Source organism: Macrobrachium rosenbergii, chromosome 23 (genome assembly GCF_040412425.1).
Source record: "Macrobrachium rosenbergii isolate ZJJX-2024 chromosome 23, ASM4041242v1, whole genome shotgun sequence".
In the NCBI taxonomy this organism is placed as follows: domain Eukaryota; kingdom Metazoa; phylum Arthropoda; class Malacostraca; order Decapoda; family Palaemonidae; genus Macrobrachium; species Macrobrachium rosenbergii.
In genome coordinates, this window is record NC_089763.1 from 20125995 (window position 1) to 20147609 (window position 21615).

At 35.2% G+C, this 21615-nt stretch overlaps 2 protein-coding genes across 2 annotated transcripts in view; one reads left to right on the forward strand and one right to left on the reverse strand.

Annotated features, from left to right (window-relative positions):
- LOC136851344 (troponin C, isotype gamma-like) overlaps positions 1 to 7402 on the forward strand; it is an 8188-nt gene extending 786 nt beyond the window's left edge. Inside the window, exons 2-6 of the mRNA XM_067125393.1 lie at positions 1211 to 1238; positions 2198 to 2341; positions 2624 to 2743; positions 3257 to 3388; positions 7243 to 7402. Of these exons, the coding sequence (XP_066981494.1) occupies positions 1211 to 1238; positions 2198 to 2341; positions 2624 to 2743; positions 3257 to 3388; positions 7243 to 7268 (450 nt within the window). The 3' untranslated portion in view covers positions 7269 to 7402. The remainder of the gene's footprint in view (positions 1 to 1210; positions 1239 to 2197; positions 2342 to 2623; positions 2744 to 3256; positions 3389 to 7242) is intronic.
- A 3841-nt stretch (positions 7403 to 11243) lies between these two features.
- On the reverse strand, positions 11244 to 21395 carry LOC136851345 (troponin C-like). The gene is made up of 6 exons (XM_067125394.1): positions 21265 to 21395; positions 14355 to 14382; positions 13196 to 13339; positions 12781 to 12900; positions 12062 to 12193; positions 11244 to 11377 (listed from the first exon to the last, which is right to left on the reverse strand). The coding sequence occupies exons 1-6, from the start codon at positions 21265 to 21267 to the stop codon at positions 11352 to 11354; spliced, it is 453 nt and encodes a 150-aa protein (XP_066981495.1). The 5' UTR covers positions 21268 to 21395; the 3' UTR covers positions 11244 to 11351.
- Between the last annotated feature and the right edge of the window lie 220 nt (positions 21396 to 21615).

Here is a 21615-nt window from a genome sequence, read left to right on the forward strand (position 1 = left end):
TGTATGCATATTATATGTGTATATATATATGTATATATATATATAAATAGATAGATAGATAGACAGATAGATAGATAGATATCATCATTAAGAAATTTCAACAGAACAAGCTTAAGAGAATAGTTTCATATTTAGAAAAGAATAAGAAAAGTTTGGCTCATATATATGTTGAAAATGTGTGTGTGTATATATATATATATATATATATATATATATATATATATATATATATATATATATATATATATATATATATATATATATATATATATTGTATACATATGAGAGCCAAACTTTTTTTTTTATTTTTTCGAAATATGAGCACATTATTCTGTTAAGCTTGTTTCGTTGAGATTTCTCAAAGATGATGATACTTATGATGATGATGACAGTGATAGGCCTAACGTAACGCCGAATGTACCTGTTGCTCTTGGAATCTTGGCCGAAATATGGCCCGGGGTGTGATGTGACCCGTTCCCAAAAATAACCGTCCTGCCTGAACGGCCTTATCGCTGATGAAGCTGATTGTAGCTCATATATCTTGGAAACATACTCTCTGTCTATCTGTCTATCTATCTTCCTGTTTATCTATCGTCTGTCTATCTATATCTGTCTATCTGTCTATCACTCTGTCTATCTATCTATCTATCTATCTATCTGTCTATTCATCTATCTATCTGTGTACCTGTGCTTGTATATATCTAATCAAAGAAAGTATCTACACGTTTCCAATGGTCACTAAAGAAATTATATTGTTCGAACGTAAAGAAACTGTCAGCTTATATTTAATTTTTTAAAATTTTCTTTATTAAAAAACTACTTTCTGTCACCCGCTTTCTTAATATATTTTTCATGATAGTTATGACTGGTAGTCATCACTTCTAAATATATTTATTTTGCAATGTAAGTTTTACAAATATTTCAGTTCTTTAGCTGTTAATAACTAAGTATTGTAGAGAATTTGAAACTACAGCCAAATTTTTTCCTTTTGAAAACTTAGTTTAATTTTTTTAACCACTGCTTTTTTAGTGATCTCTTCATTTTAACAAAATATGTAAAAAACTAGCTTTCATTCCTTTAGTAGATTGCAACTGTATGTATTGTTTGATTTCTACTCTCTATTCGCTCGTCGTGAACTGTTAGCTTTCTTTGCTTTGTCTTGCTCGCTTGTTTCATTTTGTTTACCTTCGCTATCTCTTCTTTATCACAGGATTCTCTTGAGGATGATCAGATCGAAGGTAAGACTCTATTCTGTAATCTAATATTTCTTTTGAATACTTTTCCAGATTGCCCTTCCTCCTGTCTTAAACAAAAAATCCCTTTCTCTTTGGTTTTATTTTTCAGCACTTGTGGTCATGTTACCAATTGTTACCAATATTTTTTTAATCTCCCTTATATGAATTCACAACTTTGCTATTTTCTCTCCAATGCGTCGCTATCTGATCTCAATTTCTTGCATTTGTGTTCTTCCCTTTCTGGTGTCGATACCAATTACATGTTTATCATTATTAATATAAGAGCATTTCTTTTTCCTACGGAAATTTCCTTTAGAACTTTTATTATTAACGCTAACTCGTGTCGTGATGTTATTTACCTGTCTTTTATCATAAAGTATTCCACCCTTCTTGATGATTTTAGTTCGCAGGCTACCCTAGTTACAAAATTTATCTAGTGTTTCCCATCTTCCTACGAGTTATTGCATTGTTTGTCCAATATCACCTTTGGTTTATCCTAAATATCTTGAACCTTTGCCTGAAATTAATCTAGTATTCGGCAATGAATTCTGTTTTACTCTTAATTTAACCCGAAAGTAAGGTTAAAGGTAAGACTATGCACGCACACACACACAAATGTATACGCAAACATACATACATTCATATATATGCATATATGTGTGTGTGTGTGTATTTATACGTACATATGTGCATATATATATATATATATATATATATATATATATATATATATATATATATATATATATATATATATATATATATAGTTATTACACAAAGAACACGCACACGAAAGGCTAAGCTGAATTCATTACGGTTTGCTCAAACAAGCCTTACTGTCATTTCCATTCTGAAATACCTTCATCTCTGTTTTAGATGAAAGTGCTTGCATACAGATTGCCCATATTTCAAATATTATTCCAACAAGAAACTTATTTTTTTTTCTTCTTCTTCTTCTGCAGCCCTGAGGAAGGCCTTCGACTCCTTCGACACAGAGAAGCAGGGCTTCATCACCGCTGACACCATCGCCACCATCTTGAGGATGATGGGCGTCAAGATCTCTGAGAAGAACTTGGCTGAAGTCATTGCTGAAACTGATGAAGACGGTAAAGATGGCGCATGACACTTCCATCCCTTATAAATGTGAAAGAATCTTTATTCCTTCTTTAGGGTGAAAAGTATCTTTATTGCATAAATAGTCAAAAATCTTTATCCCCTTCTACATTTAGGGTGAAAAGCAGCGTTCTGTCCAAAGAAAGTTACTTTTCTTCGTCTCATTTTACCTGAGAGAAATCCTTAATTCAGTTACTGTTGAATTAATTAAATACGTTCTGGGTCTCTTTGAGATCTGTGTTTAATGACTGTTTTTTTTTCTTGACTTCACGAAGGCTCTGGCCAACTTGAGTTCGAGGAGTTCGTTGACCTTGCTGCCAAGTTCCTGATTGAGGAGGACGAGGAAGCTCTGAAGGCCGAACTTAAGGAAGCTTTCCGTATTTACGATAAGGAAGGTGAGCACTTCTCTCTCTCTCTCTCTCTCTCTCTCTCTCTCTCTCTCTCTGTTCTTCCTTGCATTTTATTTGACAGTATCAGAAAAAGGATCCTTATAAAAATAAAGGCAATACTCTCTCTCTCTCTCTCTCTCTCTCTCTCTCTCTCTCTCTCTTCACTCTCTGTCCTTCCTGCATTTTATTTTCAGTACTGTAGCTAGGATCCTCCACAAAAATAAAGGCAATACTCTCTCCTCTCTCTCTCTCTCTCTCTCTCTCTCTCTCTCTCTCTCTCTCTCTCGTGTCTGTCTGTCTGTCCATCTCTCTTTTAATATAAGAAAAAAATTAAGGAATCTAAGGAGTCCAGCTCCTGGTTTCCCATGTTGCTAACATACATACGGAGCGTTCAACTTTGGTACTAACAAAGATGGGGAACGTTATTCTTAGAATTTTCTAACTCAGGTATAAATCTTTCCGTTGATCATTCAAAAGTCATTTTCACCCATTTCTCATCCTCCTCCTCCTCCTCCGCAGGCAACGGTTTCATCACCACGGACGTCCTGAGGGAGATTCTCTCTGAGATCGACAACAAACTGACTCCTGCTGATCTCGACGGCATCATTGAGGAAGTCGACGAGGACGGTTCCGGCACTCTCGACTTCGACGGTAAGGATACGTTTCAAGCATATATAACATATATATATATATATATATATATATATATATATATATATATATATATATATATATATATATATTACTAAAAGGACTTGAATGAGGTCCTTTATATATATATATATATATATATATATATATATATATATAACCTATATATATATATATATATATATATACGTAAATATATTTATGTCAGTAGTTTACCATTTGCCTCCTAACAGGAACTTCCTCAACTACTAGCTGTTTATACACCTTAAAATGAAATATATATATATATATATATATATATATATATATATATATATATATATTTAAATATATATATATACCTCTCAAAGCATTTATATTTATGAGTCATCCCGTCTGCGCATTTATACAACGCTGATTCCAAGTCTGGGCAAATGGAGGAAGGTATGGCGTCAGAGAGGGCATCATGCCATATAAACATTCCCTCCGCTGGCCACTGGCCGTCCCAGAAATGACTCGGTTACACATACACTTAACTATGCGAGAAATAGGCGCTGGGCAGCCGCCGTGTTACCGGCGCGAGTCGTTAAAGTAGCCACCACTATGCCCAAGTGTGGATGGGCACCATTGATGCTGGCACCGATGTGGACATCGGCGAGAACTGTTCTTACGTCACTTTTCTTCGTTGATTTTCGTTTGTTTATTATTTTAGTTATTTTAGTTCTATGCGAGCCGACATTGACGGATACAAGGGATTCCAAGAAAATGATGAAAGTAATATTAATTTTAGTTTTTGTAATTGTATACGAGCCAAAACTGATGGATAAAAGTACATAAAAAAATGTTGAAAACAATAAATATGGATTACTGAAGATAGGTGCCATAGAGGCTGGCACTTGTGGGCATGATCAGTTGATCAGTGTTATATTGGATTGGGATAACTATATTGCATGTTGGATAACAGAGGCTAAATGAAAACAAAAGAAACAAAGCTTACCCCCCACCCCCCACGCCCCCGTCCTCCTTAAAAACAGGGCATGCGCGCCAGTAAGAAGTAGCCAAAAAACCTTCAGGGAGTAGCCGATTCATTATCATATATGACCTTCGGCAGCTCAGTTATTTAAATGAATCTGTCACTTTTTAGCTTTCTGTAAAAGAAAAGTATTGTGCCGGCTTTGTCTGTCAGTCCACACTTTTTTCTGTCCGCACTTTTTCTGTCCACCCTCAGATCTTACGAACTACTGAGGCTAGAGGGCTGCAAATTGGTGTGTTGATCATCCACCCTCCAATCATCAAACATCTCAAATTGCAGTCCTCTAGCCTCAGAAGTTTTGATTTTATTTAAGGCTAAAGTTGGCCATAATCGTGCTTCTGGCAATGATATAGGACAGGACACTACTAACCGTGGTTAAAGTTTCATGAGCCGCGGCTCATATAGCATTATCCGAGACCACCGAAAGATAGATCTATTTTCGATGGCCTTGATTATACGCTGTAGCGGCTGCGCAGAAAAATCGATTGCGCCGAAGAAACCTTGGCGCACTTTCAACTTGTTTGTTACGCCTGATGGTGCAAAACTGTGATTCGAGTTTTTAATGGCTTGTTGTGAAAGAAGAACTTCAGATTGCCCGCGCTATCCATGACTTTCAAAATCGGATTTGCACTAAAATCAGATCAGATTCAACCAAAATCTGAAGGATTTGTCCTTCATTCACGAGCAACGTTTTGGAAAACTTCTTAACGTTATATTCACAATGTTTTGAATAATTCTGCCAACAAAACAACAGATAGGCAGACAGACAGAATAAACAAATGATTATATGCCCTGTTGGGGTTGTGGGGGGGGCGATTAATTCCTCACTAGATACGGATCAGCAACCTAGAATTAATGAGATAATTTCATTTGAATTTTTAACGAGCGTGACTCTCCACTCAGCAGCCTTATCGAGGCTGGATACTCAAGTAGTTTTATACTAAATGGAAAATCACGTATGCTACACCATCTACCCACAGTAAACCTATTCTTTGACAATAAACTTATTTTTTGACAATAAATTTATCCTTTGACGATAAACTTATTCCTTGACAGTAAACCTATTCTTTAACAATAAACTTGTTCCTTGACAGTAAAGCTATTCTTTGACAATGAACTTATTCCTTGACAATGAATTTATTCTTTGACAATAAACTTATTCCTTACCAATAAACCTGTTATTTGACAATAAACTTATTCCTTGACAATAAACCTATTCTTTGTCAATAAACTTATTCTTTGACAATGAATTTATTCTTTGACAATAAACTTATTCCTTGACAATAAACATATTTTTTTGTCAGTAAACTTATTCCTCGACAATAAACCTATTCTTTAACAGTAAACTTATTCTTTGAACAATAAATTTATTCTTTGACAATGAATTTATTCTTTGACAATGAATTTATTCCTTGACAATAAACCTATTATTTGACAATAAACTTATTCTTTGACAATGAATTTATTCTTTGACAATAAACCTATGCTTTGACCATCACAACTTATCATGGATTTCGAAATAGGAGAGTCAAGTTTAGATTCCACGGTAGTCGGCAGGACTCCGATGAAAATGATAGGTTCTTTAAACGTCCCTGATAAAACTTCAAGGATACATTCAGATGTCTAGTGATGTAACCTTCCTGACTGAACGTTTCAGTGGCCTGTGGTTGCGAAATTTTCTTAATTATCCCTTTCTTTACATCGTCAAGCTTGGGAATTAATTTTGCCTTGATTATTATTTAATACCTTCACCATATATGAACTGTATTAACGCATGCTTTTGCTGTGCTTAAAAAAAAAAGTAAAAAATGCGCCGAAGTTTCTTCGGCGCAATCGAGTTTTCTGTGCATCGTATAATCAAGGCCACCGAAAATAGATCAATCTTTCGGTGGTCTCGGTATAATGTTGTATGAGCCGCAACCCATGAAACTTTAACCACGGGCCGTTGGTGGCCTATCCTATATCGTTTCCAGAAGCACGATCGTGGCTAACTTTAACCTTAAATAAAATAAAAACTACTGAGGCTAGAGGGCTGCAATTTGGTATGCTTGATGATTGGAGGGTGGATGATCAACATAATAATTTGCAACCCTCTAGCCTCAGTAGTTTTTAAGATCTGAGGGTGGACAGAAAATGTACGGGCAGAAAAAAGTGCGGACAGAATAAAGTGAGGACGGACAGACAAAGCCGTCACAATAGTTTTCTTTATAGAAAACTAAAATGTTCTCACGTAAGATGAAGGACTTGATCAATTAACCTAAAGCCATTTTTGTAGAGTCCTCTGCTGTAGACAGTACCAGCTATGCTGGGCTAATGCATACACACATACGTATGAAAGTAAGGTAGACATTGTATTTCTAATATATCTCTTTATATAGTACGACAGGTAACGCGGTAGTCTCTTTTCGGTCTTATAACCATGAATTTGTAAGGAATAACAAAGTGTTTATATTAAACGCGTAAATGGCATTCTTATAAAAAACTCAAATACACTTTTTTTTTTATCGCCGGAGAAAAATCACTCGGTACTCCCAGTGAAAATAATCTTAACCTAGTTCCCTTTAACCCAGGAGGAAATAAAGAACCTTAATTTTGCCTAATATTGTTTTAATCTCGTTGCCTTTCGTTCCAAGGAAAAGGAGATGAAGAAGAGCTTGTTTACAGGTAGAATTAACAAGAAAATTCCCTTCTTATATGACGTACACTGGCTGCTCACTCAATGAATCGCATATTGTTGTATTATTAATTCAATCTAATTCAAAGTCTTCTTCAATTCAGTCCTGTCCCTTGTCTCAGAAGATGCCAAACAAACCACTAACTTTGTCTCTCTTCTTCTTTCCAGAATTCATGGAGATGATGAGCGGTTGAGCAATTCATCACCTTCATCATCATCGGCTCAAGTTCATCCACCATATTCATCCACTCGCGGCCTCACGTCTGTTGTACTTGTTATTCATTAGTGTATAGATGGATGATTGGAAAAAATATATAGATTTATTTTATGACCGTGTTTCTATTCCCTATTCACTTGATTTTTTTTCTCAGGAAGAGAAAATATAGTTATTTTGATTTTTATTATTATATTCATTAGGCATTTTTATTCCTTTGTTTTACAATTTTGAAAATATTTAGTTCACTTTAGTGACATTCTTCTACTTCTTTTCAGAAAGTAATGGAAAAAGTTTGTGTACTTTCTTATTCCCCTTTCGATTGTGAAATCAACTACCAATCTCTATAATAAAAACAAACTGTTCCGAGCAAGTTGCTTGATGGTCAATGAGATGAAATCCTCACTCAGTAGGCCATAACAGGAGAGTTGACTCAAATCTGCTATCTAATGTTATTCAACAAATATCATATCTGTTGTTGACGTACGAAATTTGTCTTTGTCCAGAACCAGAAGAGGTGACGTGGGCTAAATTTGCTTTTGTTCGGAACTAGGAAAAGGTGATGTGCACTAGATTTGTTTTTGTCCAGAACTAGAAAAAGGTGATGTGTGCTAAATTTGCTTTTGTCCAGAACTAGAAAAAGGTGATGGGTTCCCTGAAGAGCAAGAATCTCTGTTGGTATGAGGCCAGTTTAATTAAACGACAATAGCAACAACAAATCTACCCACATCAGCAAATAAATCAAGAATCTGATAAGAGAGAGGCTTATAGCCTTCAGAACAAGGGCCAGGTGCAGTGAATCGTGAATTCATCGAATGTCAGTGAACTCAGGATTTGTGTTACTGAATAAGTGAAGGAACGCCTTGTGGTAAACTTCATGAATACCACTAATCTTATACATAATCATATGGTCTAAATGATTAGCGGCACATGTCCCTGTTGGTTGTTGACGAGTGGACAGCTTGCCAGGGTAATGCAAACGAAATATGGATTTCAACCCATTGCATAGATTTTAAGATATTGAAGGTCAGCTAGGTAATTAGCTTGTTTTACATCCCTCTACAAATTCTCTCCCCCTTTATGCATTCTGGTATATTGTTCGTTATCCTTGTTGCTTATTATAAACAGTTCTTAAGCTAAATGAAAAGCAGCTGTGAATGCAACTTTGCAGGGTAGAATTATCTGTAACATTTAATTTAGCAGGGTAGAGATACTGAAGTAGCTCAAAGATCAGTATTATGACCAGATAAAGTCTTGATGAGAGAGCATTCCACACAAACCTTTATTCGCTTTATATTTATGATTACTAAGGTTCAAAGGAGCTTAACATTTCATCCTTTCAATCAGACACTGTCGTATTTGCGCAGTTATTTATGGTAGCTTAAGAGCTTAGGAGTCTTTGGATTCTTCCATGCCCCGTGTAACGCGGTATTTGATGCTGGCTTTCTTAGTCGATGGTACTTCATAGGTACCGATGCCATGATGTCGACGCCCCGTCGGGGGATAGAGCCGTCAAGGCATTATTAAAAGGTTTTTTTGCGGCGTCCCTTAGGCCCGTAGCTGCACCCACTTACGTTGACCTCCATTCCCGCTCCCTGTCTTCGTCTGTTGAGTTTTCTTCAGTTCCACCTTGAAGTCTTTGTGCTTCATTTCCTTGATTTTTTTTTTATCTCTATCTTGATGCCTAGTGAGAGTTGGAATGTTTGGGCATTCCAACTTCCATTTTTCACCGTCTTAAGCAGTGAATGGCCGGAAGTGTCCTTTCTGCTTGACTTAGCAGCCTAAATTTCATTAATCACAATGTCGACCATTACGCTCTTGGATTTTTACTTATTTTTACTCTAATCATTTAATCTTTTCTTAACCTCTCACGTGGGCGTTCTTTGCTAGGCAAGTCATTGACATTTTGACTGCTTTCATAAGGGGCACTTCATGCAATGACAACTATTTCAAGAATCTGCAGTTGCCAAGTACACAGTCTTCAGTGGTGGTGATTCATGAGCACAAAGAATTTCTTTGACCTTCTGGCATCTCTGACCCTCAGATTTATAGCCGATAAAATCTACACTAACTGATTCAAATAAATTCGTTACTACTGAGACGATTTCCTCATGCTTGACAATGCCCCTTTAGCGATTTTTAGAGCGATAGATAAACCTTAGAATTTATTTTACATTTTTCTTGCTTCTCTGGCTCGAGAAAAATGTTTTAATTAACTGACTGTGTATTTTTTCCAAGAGCGTGTTTGGGACTCTTGTTTCCACTTTGAATTAGTGAAATGCACACAAATCTTTAGGAAAAATACTGTAAGATATGTTTTTGCAATTTGCCTTGTCTTGTTCAGAATTCTCCTGGAATTAAACCGTTTTGCATGAAATATTAGCTTGTGCGATATGGTAGTTCTGATATAATACATACTGAAATAAAGTGCGCTATTCTTTATTTTGTCAAGCAGTTCAACATGCTTAGGAAGTTGTTTTCTGTTAGGGGTGAAGTTATTGTATTCAGAAAGCCTTTCATAGTTTACAATCGAATGTTCAAAAACTCTGCAGAGGTTAAAATATGGACTTGAAGGACTGTTTCCGTTGTTCTGGACATCTGCTACATGGTTTCTTGACTGTACAGATTATCTAATATGTTTAAGACTTAAACACTGTCATAAATTTGATTACTCTAAAGGTAACGAAAGCCATGTTACTAAGATTGCCTTTAGTCTGCCGTCTGTCTTTTTTTTTTTCTTTTTAGTATTCTGTAAAAGAAAACTATTGTGCCGGCTTTGTCTGTCTGTCCGCACTTTTTTCTGTCCGCACTTTTTCTGTCCGCCCTCAAATCTTAAAAACTATGCTGAGGCTAGAGGGCTGCAAATTGGTATATTGATCATCCACCCTCCAATCATCAATCATCAAACATACCAAACTGCTGCCCTCTAGCCTCAGTAGTTTTTATTTTATTTAAGGTTAAAGTTAGCCATAATCGTGCTTCTGGCAACGATATAGGAAGGCCGCCACCGAGCCGTGGTTAAAGTTTCATGGATCACAGTTCATTCTGCATTATACCGAGACCACCGAAAGACAGAAAACTCGATTACGCCGAAGAAACTTCGGAGCATTTTTTACTTGTTTCTATAAAGTCTTAAATTATCTGAATTTTCACAGCAGCTACTGAAAACAGAAGAAATCTTGTTTTTATCTTTCGTAATTTCCATTTTTTATTGCAATTTTAGCACAATGCTTCATGTCCATCAGTTTGTCGAATATCTATGATGGGGATAAGAATACAGAGGAATATTTTCTCTCCTTTATGCTGGATGTGCGTAAGACTGAGATGTAGAACACTACTTTAATATTTTATGCATGCAAACTAATCCATCCCACTAGTTTCAGATACTCTGTGAGTTAAGCATTTTGCTAATTATTTCCTTCCGAAATACATTTATATTATACTGAAAGATATTCACAATATTTAAGGATTGTTGCAAAGTTTCTGTGCTTTTTTATATAATATACATTTTTATATTGGAGACGATTTTCTCTTCACTTGACTTTCACATAATTTTGAAGAGAGTTTTTCATTTTAAACATTTATTTTTCAGTTTAGTGATTACGTTAAGACAAAACGTTTAGACTCGGGGTAACAGAGGCATGTACCTTGAATCACTTTGTCCTATTTAAATTTCAAATGCTCTACTTGGTACCGATAATTGCGTCATTGCCTCATATCTTTACCATTGTCATGTTTAATTCAGGTGAGGCCGAGAAATGGGCATGAGACTGCCCACTATAGTCGTTCTTGTTCCTAACAAGCAAAATGGAAGAGGGACTAACTACTGGTATAGGGTAGCTCATGACGTCATCAAGAGTGTTACCTGCCACTGGGGTCTTCTAGTTTTCATCTTTTCTTCCATCCCAAATGGGAATCTCCTGGAGTTGCTAACTTGAGAGGAAATATAAATAAGTTCTTTTTAATAAGAAATCTATATTTTTTGATACAAAAACAATTACATAAGTGGAGACGCCGTGAGTGGATGAATGTGACAGATGAAGGTCAACTGATGAAGAGTCGCTCAGCCATTCATCATCTCCATGAATTCTGGAAAGCAAAATGAAATCAATTTAGTGAACTCTCTCTCTCTCTCTCTCTCTCTCTCTCTCTCTATATATATATATATATATATATATATATATATATATATATATAATTACGTATATATATACAGTTTGTATATGTAGTATATATACACACAATATATATATATATATATATATATATATATATATATATATATATATATATATATATATATATATATATATATATATATATAGATTTCTAGTTATGTACATATAATTTCAAAATATGCGGCAAGCATAGGGCTAGAATGCTATCATCATGTTTTTAATTATACGACTTTCCTTTTAAACAGGTTACCATACACCAACTATGTAACGCTTAAACGAAATTTTTTTTAAAGCTAAAGTCATCCCAGTCGTACCATAGAATTCTATGGACAAATGATTCCATCTTTACTGTTAATAATATTGCAGTGAATTAAAGATTCAATTACTTTAATCTGTCCGTTACCTGGGGATGGTTATGTATAGAGAACTAGTTGTCACATCTACTTACGGGGGTGCACTAGAACAAGCAACAGTTCGATTACTTAAATACAGAACGTTTAATAATTCCACCACCAAAAAGTAAAGCAGATGTGGTTATTTACACCAAATTTCGACCGAGAACAGAAAACATAATTATAAGAAATCCTCTTCTTACCGTCGAAGTCGAGAGTGCCGGACCCGTCCTCGTCGACTTCCTCAATGATGCCGTCGAGATCGGCAGGAGTCAGTTTGTTGTCGATCTCTTGAAGGATTTCTCTCAGGACGTCGGTGGTGATGAAGCCGTTGCCTGCGGAGGAGGAGAAATGAGTGGAGATGACCTTTGGATGATGGCTGGAATAAAGAATAAAGCTCCCCATCTTTAACTAAAGTGACGCTCCTTATATTTGTCAGCAACACGGAAAACCAAATAGCTAGAATCTTCTGTTTCCGTAAGTTTTGTTTTATATCTGACTAAAGATGGAGAGACAGGCCGACGAGAGAGAGAGAGAGAGAGAGAGAGAGAGAGAGAGAGAGAGAGAGAGAGAGAGAGAGAGAGAGAGAGAGAGAGAGAAAGAGAGGATTACCTTTATTTTTACAAGGATCCTTATTCTGATACTGTCTAATAAAATTCAAGGAAAAACAGAGAGAGAGAGAGAGAGAGAAAAGTAAGTATAGCTTAGTTTTACCAGACCACTGAGAGAGAGAGAGAGAGAGAGAGAGAGAGAGAGAGAGAGAGAGAGAGAGAGAGAGAGAGAGAGAGAGAGAGTATTGCCTTTATTTTTATGAGGGTCTTTTTTCTGATACTGTCAAATAAAATGCAAGGAAGAACAGCGAGAGAGAGAGAGAGAGAGAGAGAGAGAGAGAGAGAGAGAGAGAGAGAGAGAGAGTGCTCACCTTCCTTATCGTAAATACGGAAAGCTTCCTTAAGTTCAGCCTTCAGAGCTTCCTCGTCCTCCTCAATCAGGAACTTGGCAGCAAGGTCAACGAACTCCTCGAACTCAAGCTTGCCAGAGCCTTCGTAAAGTTAAAAGAAATGTTATTAAAGACAGGTCCTAAGGAGACTCAGAGTGTATCTAATGAATTCCACTGTATGGATGTAAGAATTTTTCCCCAGGTAAAATGAGCCGAAAAAATGGTATTTCCTTGAGGCAGAACTCTTATGTAAAATCAATAAAGATATTGTTCACCCTACAGGTGCAAAGAGAATAAAGTTTCTTTCATATTTATGTAATAAAGATACTTTTCACCCTAAAGAAGGAATAAAGATTCTTTGGAATAAAGATTCTTTGATGTCATGCGCCATCTTTACCGTCTTCATCAGTGTCAGCAATAACTTCAGCCAAGTTCTTGTCAGAGATCTTGACGCCCATCATCCTCAAGATGGTGGCGACGGTGTCAGCGGTGATGAAGCCCTGCTTCTCTGTGTCGAAGGAGTCGAAGGCCTTCCTCAGGGCTGTAGAAGAAGAAGAAGAAGGGAAAAATAAAGTTTCTGTAAAACGTAGCTTCTATTTCTTGAGTATTTTGGGTAATAGGTTCCTTTGACCCTTGCCTGTAAACACGCACACAAACACATAAACGTACATCACACCTATTATCTATCCAATTATCTATCTACCTATCTATCTACCTATCTACCTGTTTATCTATCTACCTATCTATCTTTCTATCTATCTATATTTAGCCCCTTAACCTTGATTATGCTATGACACAAAAACCTAGTTATGGTTAAGTTAGGTAACTGTCTCAGTCATGACATGGCACCCTAATTGAGGTGATGTTAAGTAAGGCTATCTAATGTAGGATACAGCTATAACTTTTGCTAGGTTGGGTAAGCATGTAGTTATGAAGGGATCTGTGGTAACATACTGATTCATAACTTAGGCTAGGTTATGTCCGCAAATAGTTGTGAAGGGGACCAGGTTAGGATACAGTTTCATACCTTTCTCTAGGTTAGGTTAGGAAGTATAGTCAGGAGACAGCATCCTAGCTGAGGTTAGGTCAGGTTAGGCAGCATCAGTGAAGATTTCTAGGGCAGAATACTGTGTACCAGGTGAGGTAAGGTTAGGTTTAAGAGCTTTTTACCCATTTTGATTTGTAATTTTTTCTAAAAATGATGTCATAGACATAAAGGTTCAATTATCTCATTGTTTATCGCTGTATTGCGAGTGCAGACATAGGCCTACATCACCATTGCTGTTGACGCTAATCACCTATGAACATTTTCTCCCCCAAATTCACAGGTTCCTCTTCATTTTCTAGGCGACAAAGGAGAGGTGAGCAAGTAAACATTTGCAAGAGAGATTCTGGTCAAAACTACACTAGAACAATGAAAGCAATCCGGATAATTAATAAATATAACCAGTAATTCTAAGGTTAGAATGTGACTGAGGGCGATAAACGATAATATAACTGTGGATATCCAAGGTGCAACAAGTTTTCCCTCATGGGATATCCTCAGAGATGCTTACCTTCGATCTGATCTTCTTCTAGGGAGTCCTGGAAAGATTGGAGAGTGGACAGCGTTAAAATATGTGGAAAATAAAGCAAAATATGCATTTAGATACCAAAAATTAATCTGTAACCCTAAATTAGCAAGAAGAATAAGAAAAATCATAAATGAAGCTGTGGAAAAAGTAAAGAAGAAAAGGAATAATGTGATATAGAGTAATATTACACAAATAAACATGCTAGTTAAGTCAGTGATACATATAAAACGGTAAATGAAAAGAACAATTTAATTTTACAGAATACATCCACTTAACAAACGTAAAAGACTTAGAGAAGACATGTTCCTTGGATTATTTCAAGAGAAATTCTTATTCTGAAATTAAATTACTCCACTACTCTCAATCGTATAAAAATGATGGTAATATATGGTAGAAACTAGCAAAACTACAGGAAAGATTTCTGTCATATTCCATATATATATATGTGTATATATACATACATATATATATATATATATATATATATATATATATATATATATATATATATATATATATATATATATATATATATATATCCTTGATCCCTGTTCATCACTTTTTCTTTCTTCTTCCCAATTTTTGCTTGTATAAAATTCTACTTTTCCCTTTATTTACATGTATATATTTTATACACACACACATATATATATACACACACACACACACACGCACATATATATATATATATATATATATATATATATATATATATATATATAAAAGTATTAATAGTTTTTCAAGACGTGCCATTATCAATTCCACAGTCTTTGGTAAGTCTCTTGTTGCTTGCAGGCATTAGTTTACTATGGTAAAAGTTCACCCGTTGCTATTACTCATAAATTTGACATCTTAACACAGTTTAAGACGACTTTTAATAGCGATACCAACATAGGAATCAAATAATTGCTATTTATTGATCAATAATAATCTATGAAAAAAGTCTAATTAGCATATTAGCGACGACTGAATATAAAATATATACGGAATCGTGATGACCGAGTCTCTCAAGCACGCACAACCTTGCTTTTAATTAAGTAACGTAACTTCTGTGAGTGACAAGCACAAAGTGTCTGCAAAATACAAAACTGAGAAAATGGTAGCCAGCCACTGCAGTTATCCCTAGCCTTACTACTGATTTTGCAGATACAGCAAATGGGACCCCCTAAATACTCGTGGAAAGCATCGAAGAATGATTCTGAAATGCAGTAACTTGTGTGTTTTGTGTTTCACGAGCCCAAAAGGTTGCATGTCTCAGTGCGAAAATTTTGCAGATACTGCAGTTTTTTCATTTTAGGGCAGAATAATCGAGTAAAAGTACTTTACTTATTTTGAAGTTGAATGCTGGGAAACTCCGCTATCTTATTATACTTATGTAACAGGAAAAAAATTCATACGTTTGGATTTAGAAAATTGATGGTATTTTCCCTTCTTTTGTCCCTTAATTTTCTAACTTTAGATGTTTTTTCGTCGAATAATACTGAACTCTCTCTCTCTCTCTCTCTCTCTCTCTCTCTCGAAATCATAACACACAAATAAATTTTATTTATCACAAGCAGTCCTCCCAGATCTGGATTAAAAAATTTGTCTTGCTTGCTATATATAATTTATAAATTTTCCCCGGAAGTCCAGCGTAATTTCGAAGGCCTTTTCAAACAGCAACGCATAATACAAGAAGAACCCACGATGTAATGCAAGTTTTTGCGGGAAAGTTTTGCGTTTTCATTGGATGTTAATTACGTCACTAAACTTGACGATAATTGGTCGGCTGATGACGAAACCCTTACACTACACAGTGTCATTGGCGTATATCACTGATTTCTAAATATTTGTCACATTTTACACATCCGCAAAGTTTCATTGCGCTTTCCCATTGCTAAATAAAGATGAAATATGTTTATAAGATACTATTTGAAACGCTATAAGGTGAACAAACCTTTCGAATCCTTAGATACTAGGTTTCCAAAAGTAAAGAGTTACCAATTCATGTTTTTCAATAATTTGGGAAGCAGACGACATGGTCTTCCACTATAGCCAAATCCAGTGTATATTTTGCCTTTAAATGTTCAGATTTACCAGATTACTGGTCCCTTTTCTTATAAAATGCCAGTCCAAGAGAAAATTACCCTTTTTGGAAAGTCTTTTTACATAAAGGATGAAATTTATTAGACAAAATTTGTGCGAAATATCTATAGGCTTTCAAGACATTCACGTTAACAATTCTAAGATCCTTGGCAAGTCTCGTGATGTATACAAATTTTAATTACCATGGCAACGGTTTAGCTGTTGCTATTCATTCATAAATAAACAATATCTCGTGAAGTTTTACATCTCACTACAGTTTATGATGAACTGAAATAATGATGCTAGCACGGGAACCAAGAAAGTCAATATTTATTGACCACTACTGATACGTAGAAAATTTGATAAGCAGTTTATCAACGACTGGAGCATATGGAAAATAGGGAATGGTGAAGACCGAGTCTCTCATGAACACGCATGCCACTTATTTTAAAATATTACATGGCGTGTGGAACGGAGAAGCGCGATTATAGTCATCGAGAAAAAACCGCTCTTCTCTTGGCAATGGGAAATATAGAAAACACTTAACCTTTGTTTTTATTTTTATACTATAGAAATCATTTGTAAAAAACTGAATCCTGTATCTCTAATACAGGACCTAAAAAGCAGTAAACTCACACACATTTTATGTGATTGGGTATAAAACCTACTCCCATAAGGAATTACATTACATATACAATAAGGACTTCTAGCCCTGACCAGGAATCAAACTTGTCTTTTTGGGTAATAGGCTGAATAATTGATTAATTAAACATTTATTTCTAAATAAATATGCTAATGAATTCAGGGGAACAATGCAATAAATAAATAATAATAAAAACAGGCTGAAATTTTCTTCGCAAGGGAGAGGTATTTTCCGAGGGCTTTCCAACAGTAACGCATAAGCAAAAGGAACCCCCCATGAAATGTAGGCATTGGCGGGAAAGGTCTGTGCTTTCATTGGCTGGTAATGACGTCACTAAACTTGGCGATGATTGGTCGGTCGATGACGAAACCCAAAGCTACTGCCGCCTGGTTACCGCGCGTCACTGATTAGATAAATATTCTTTCATATTTCGCACAACCAGTAGGCTTAATCATGTTTGGCCATTGCTAAATAAAGATGAAATACCTTTATATGAATGCTATTTGAAGCACTAAAAAGTAAACAGATTTTTCGAATCCATATAATTTTGGTTTTCCAAAAGTAAAGTTACCAGTTTATATTTTCAATATTTTGGGCAGCAGACGACATGGTCTGCCACTGTAGCCTAATCCAGGATAAATTATCCCCTCAAATCTTCAAGTTTACCGGATTATTTGTCTGTTTCCTTATAAGATGTCAGTTCGAAAGGAAATAACCCTTCTTAGAAACCTTTTTACATAAAGGATAAAATTTATTAGATCAAATTTGTACGAAATATTTATAGGACTTCAAGACATTCACGTTACCAATTCTAAGATCCTTGGCAAGTCTCGTGATGTATACAAACTTTAATTACCGTGGCAACTGTTTAGCTGGTTTTGCTATTTATTTATATGAAGAATGTCGTGTGACGTTTTACATCTCACCACAGTTTATGATAGTGATACCAACACGGGAACCAAGAAAGTCGATATTAATTGACCACTACTGATCCGTAAAAAATTTGATCAGCATTTTTTTACTAAATTACGTCACTAAACCTGGCGATGATTGGTCGACGGTGAAGATCCTTGATGCTACTACCGCCTATTGCCGTGTGTCACCGATAAATAAATATATTCTCACATTTTGCACATGCATCAAAGTTTATTGTGCTTGCCCATTGGTAAATAAAGATGACTTATTTTTGTATGAACGTTTTTTGAAACAATAAAATGATAACAACCCTTTTGAGGCAAACGACGTGGCGTAAATCCACTGCAGTCAAACGGGGAATGCGTTTTTCCTCCAAATGGTCAGATTTACCGAATTGTTTGTCCATTTTTCATTTAATTCTTATTAGAATGGAAATTACCCTTAATGGGAAGTATTTTTACAGAAAGGTTACATGTTACTGGATCTAATTTTGTGGAAATATTTATAGATTTTCAAGAAGCTCCACGATATCAATTCTGCTGTCCTTGGCAGGTCTGGCATCGCAAACAAAACGTTAAGGTGCATACACACTGCGCTGATGTTTCGTGTTAACACGCCATATGACGTGTTAACACGTGTTAGCAAAAAATCTGGAACAGGCGTTCTCATAATGAAGTTCACACTGGTCTGATATGTCGCGTAACACGTGTTAACACGTCATATGGCGTGTTAACACGAAACATCAGCGCAGTGTGGATGCACCTTTAGTCTCCGTGAGCTGTCCAGCTGTTGCTGTCATTCATGAACAATACCGTGTGAAGCCTGATATCTCAGCATAGATTATGATAAAATTTATTAGTTATATCAGTACAGGAACTAAAAACCTGTTATTTATTGAGCAACAATAATCGTCAGAAAATTTAAATAGTTTTAGCAACGACTAAAACAATCTCAAAGTACAAACTAAATAATGCTGGCCGAGTCTTTCATGCACAAAAAAATGCCTCTTGTTAGAAAAAAATATTACATGAGCAATCAACTTTCTATACGTCATTCTACAGAGTAAATCACTTGAAAGTTTATTTGCAGTTTCACTTCTTCATGTCCCCTTAAACTTAGTTTTTCTGTTTGGTTTCATGTGCAAAAATTGAATTCTCTCCATATCTCTCTCTCTCTCTCTAATGATATATATATATATATATATATATATATATATATATATATATATATATATATATATATATATATATATATATATATATATATATATATATATATCTACACACGTGTACTCACATTCACGCATGAACACACACGCATATAAATCATATATATGCATATATCACATTATCGGATTCACTTTACTTTGGGTATAAATTTACCCCTTAGAAATTATGTATATATATATATATATATATATATATATATATATATATATATATATATATATATATTTACTCATGAGTAAAAAAACACAACAGAAAACAAAAAGAAAAAAAGAAAACTGGCCATCTGTTGGTGTCATTCATGACAGAATAAAACATGAATTGGTAACTCAATTGGAGATGAATTCTAATTTGAAAAAGTTTGAGAAGGTTAGTTTCCAAACTATTCTTCCGAATAACATTCACTTCAAGATGATTCATTATTCTGTGGTAAATTACACATGAATGGACAACGAACATTTCGGTAAAATTTGAATCTGACACTGAACCGTGGCAACGATCGTGTGGGAGAAATACACATTGGTATTCACCAATCACAGTGCAGGTTGATGATATCATTAACAGCCAATCACAGCACAGAGACTTTCCCGCCCGTGTCTTGCATACTCGGCGAGTTCCTCTGGGTTATGTCTTGCTGTTTCGAAACCCTTGAAATGCCACCTTCTTTTTTCAGTGCGGTTATTTAGATCGATATGCATTTAAATGATGGATTTACGCTTAAATAACACGTGTTTTTTTTAATTCTAACATTTCTCAAAGTTTTTATGCTCTATATTTAAGGACTGTATGTGTGTGTGCGTGTGTGTGTGTGTGTGTGTGTGTATGGGTGTGTGTCTAGTAATAGGAAGAACAGACGAATAAGAGATGTTCAGCTTTCCTGTTTTGGCCAAGAGGAGTCCGACAATTATTGATATCAAAGGGCAAATTTTAAACGTATACAAGGATCAGGGGCCTGTTTGTGTTCCAAAGAGAGAGAGAGAGAGAGAGAGAGAGAGAGAGAGAGAGAGAGAGAGAGAGAGAGAGAGCCATTTTTAAATAAATGACAGTTTTATCATGTTGGCTCAGGATATTGACACTTCCAGTGAGTTTCTGAGTTTAAGCAGACGAGCAGATTATTTTTTCAAACTGAAACTGAACATTTTATCACATGACCGAGAAGAGGATCAACATTGCCCTTGGAAAAACGTCTATTTTTTCTGATTTCTGAGTCTTCAGGCATCAAGATTTCAAATTTTGCCTCAGCTTTCACTGAACTCATCATAATGACACTCTGAATATCAACATATATATATATATATATATATATATATATATATATATATATATATATATATATATATATATACATATATACATAAAAGGCAAATGCCACTCCGTTGTTTCACTTTTCCTTCGTGAATTTGCATTTATTTATACATTCATCACGTTCCTATCTTCGTGAATCATTTATATATATATATATATATATATATATATATATATATATATATATATATATATATATATATATATATATATATATATAAATATACATACATACATATATATATATATATATATATATATATATATATATATATATATATATATATATATATATATATATATATATATATATATATATATATATAAACAACCAGCACTTCTGGTTGAAGGAAAACCATGCAATAACGAACAGGAACAATGACGTTCGGTTATTACAGGTGGAGTATAAACGATAATAGCTATGAGTAAAAACGCATATAGGGATGTCTATAAGCATGGTCTTAGATGAATCCAAGAAAGTGCTAAAAGAAAGCAAATTACGGCTTCAAGTTGGTATTTTTCGCAACCTATGTGAAGTGTATAGGCATCAACGAGATATTCATTTTTGTTAGTTCGTATTTCGTACGACAAATCCCGGTAGAATAATTGTGCTCACTTGCATAACCTCAACGTTTCCACGAGATACCAAGTTTACCATTTACTTGAATTGCAAAGCGACTTGTTTTCCGTATAGCTATTGAGGCAATACTAAAGTCTCATCTCTCATTTGGACACTTACCATATTCAACGAAGTAGTGTTGAATGATAATTCACCTCACAGACGACGTAAGAAGGGCCTGACTGAAGTTAATGCGGAGCGTTCAGTAAACAGACCGTTGCGGAAGCTCCTCTATATATCACTTCAGTTTAGCAACCGGTGCAAACAGACGAGTGTCCGTAACGCACGTACGAACATTCACCTCATCCTCCTCAGCACTTCATGACCTCTCCTGGATTCAATGAATTTTTCATGTTCAGTCTGAAGAGTGGCTTCTCGAAAGATGATTTGTGATTGGTCGACCAATCCGAATGGACCAATAGCGAGAGGCTTGGAGGCGTTGTTTATGTGATGTGGGATTAGGGATTAATG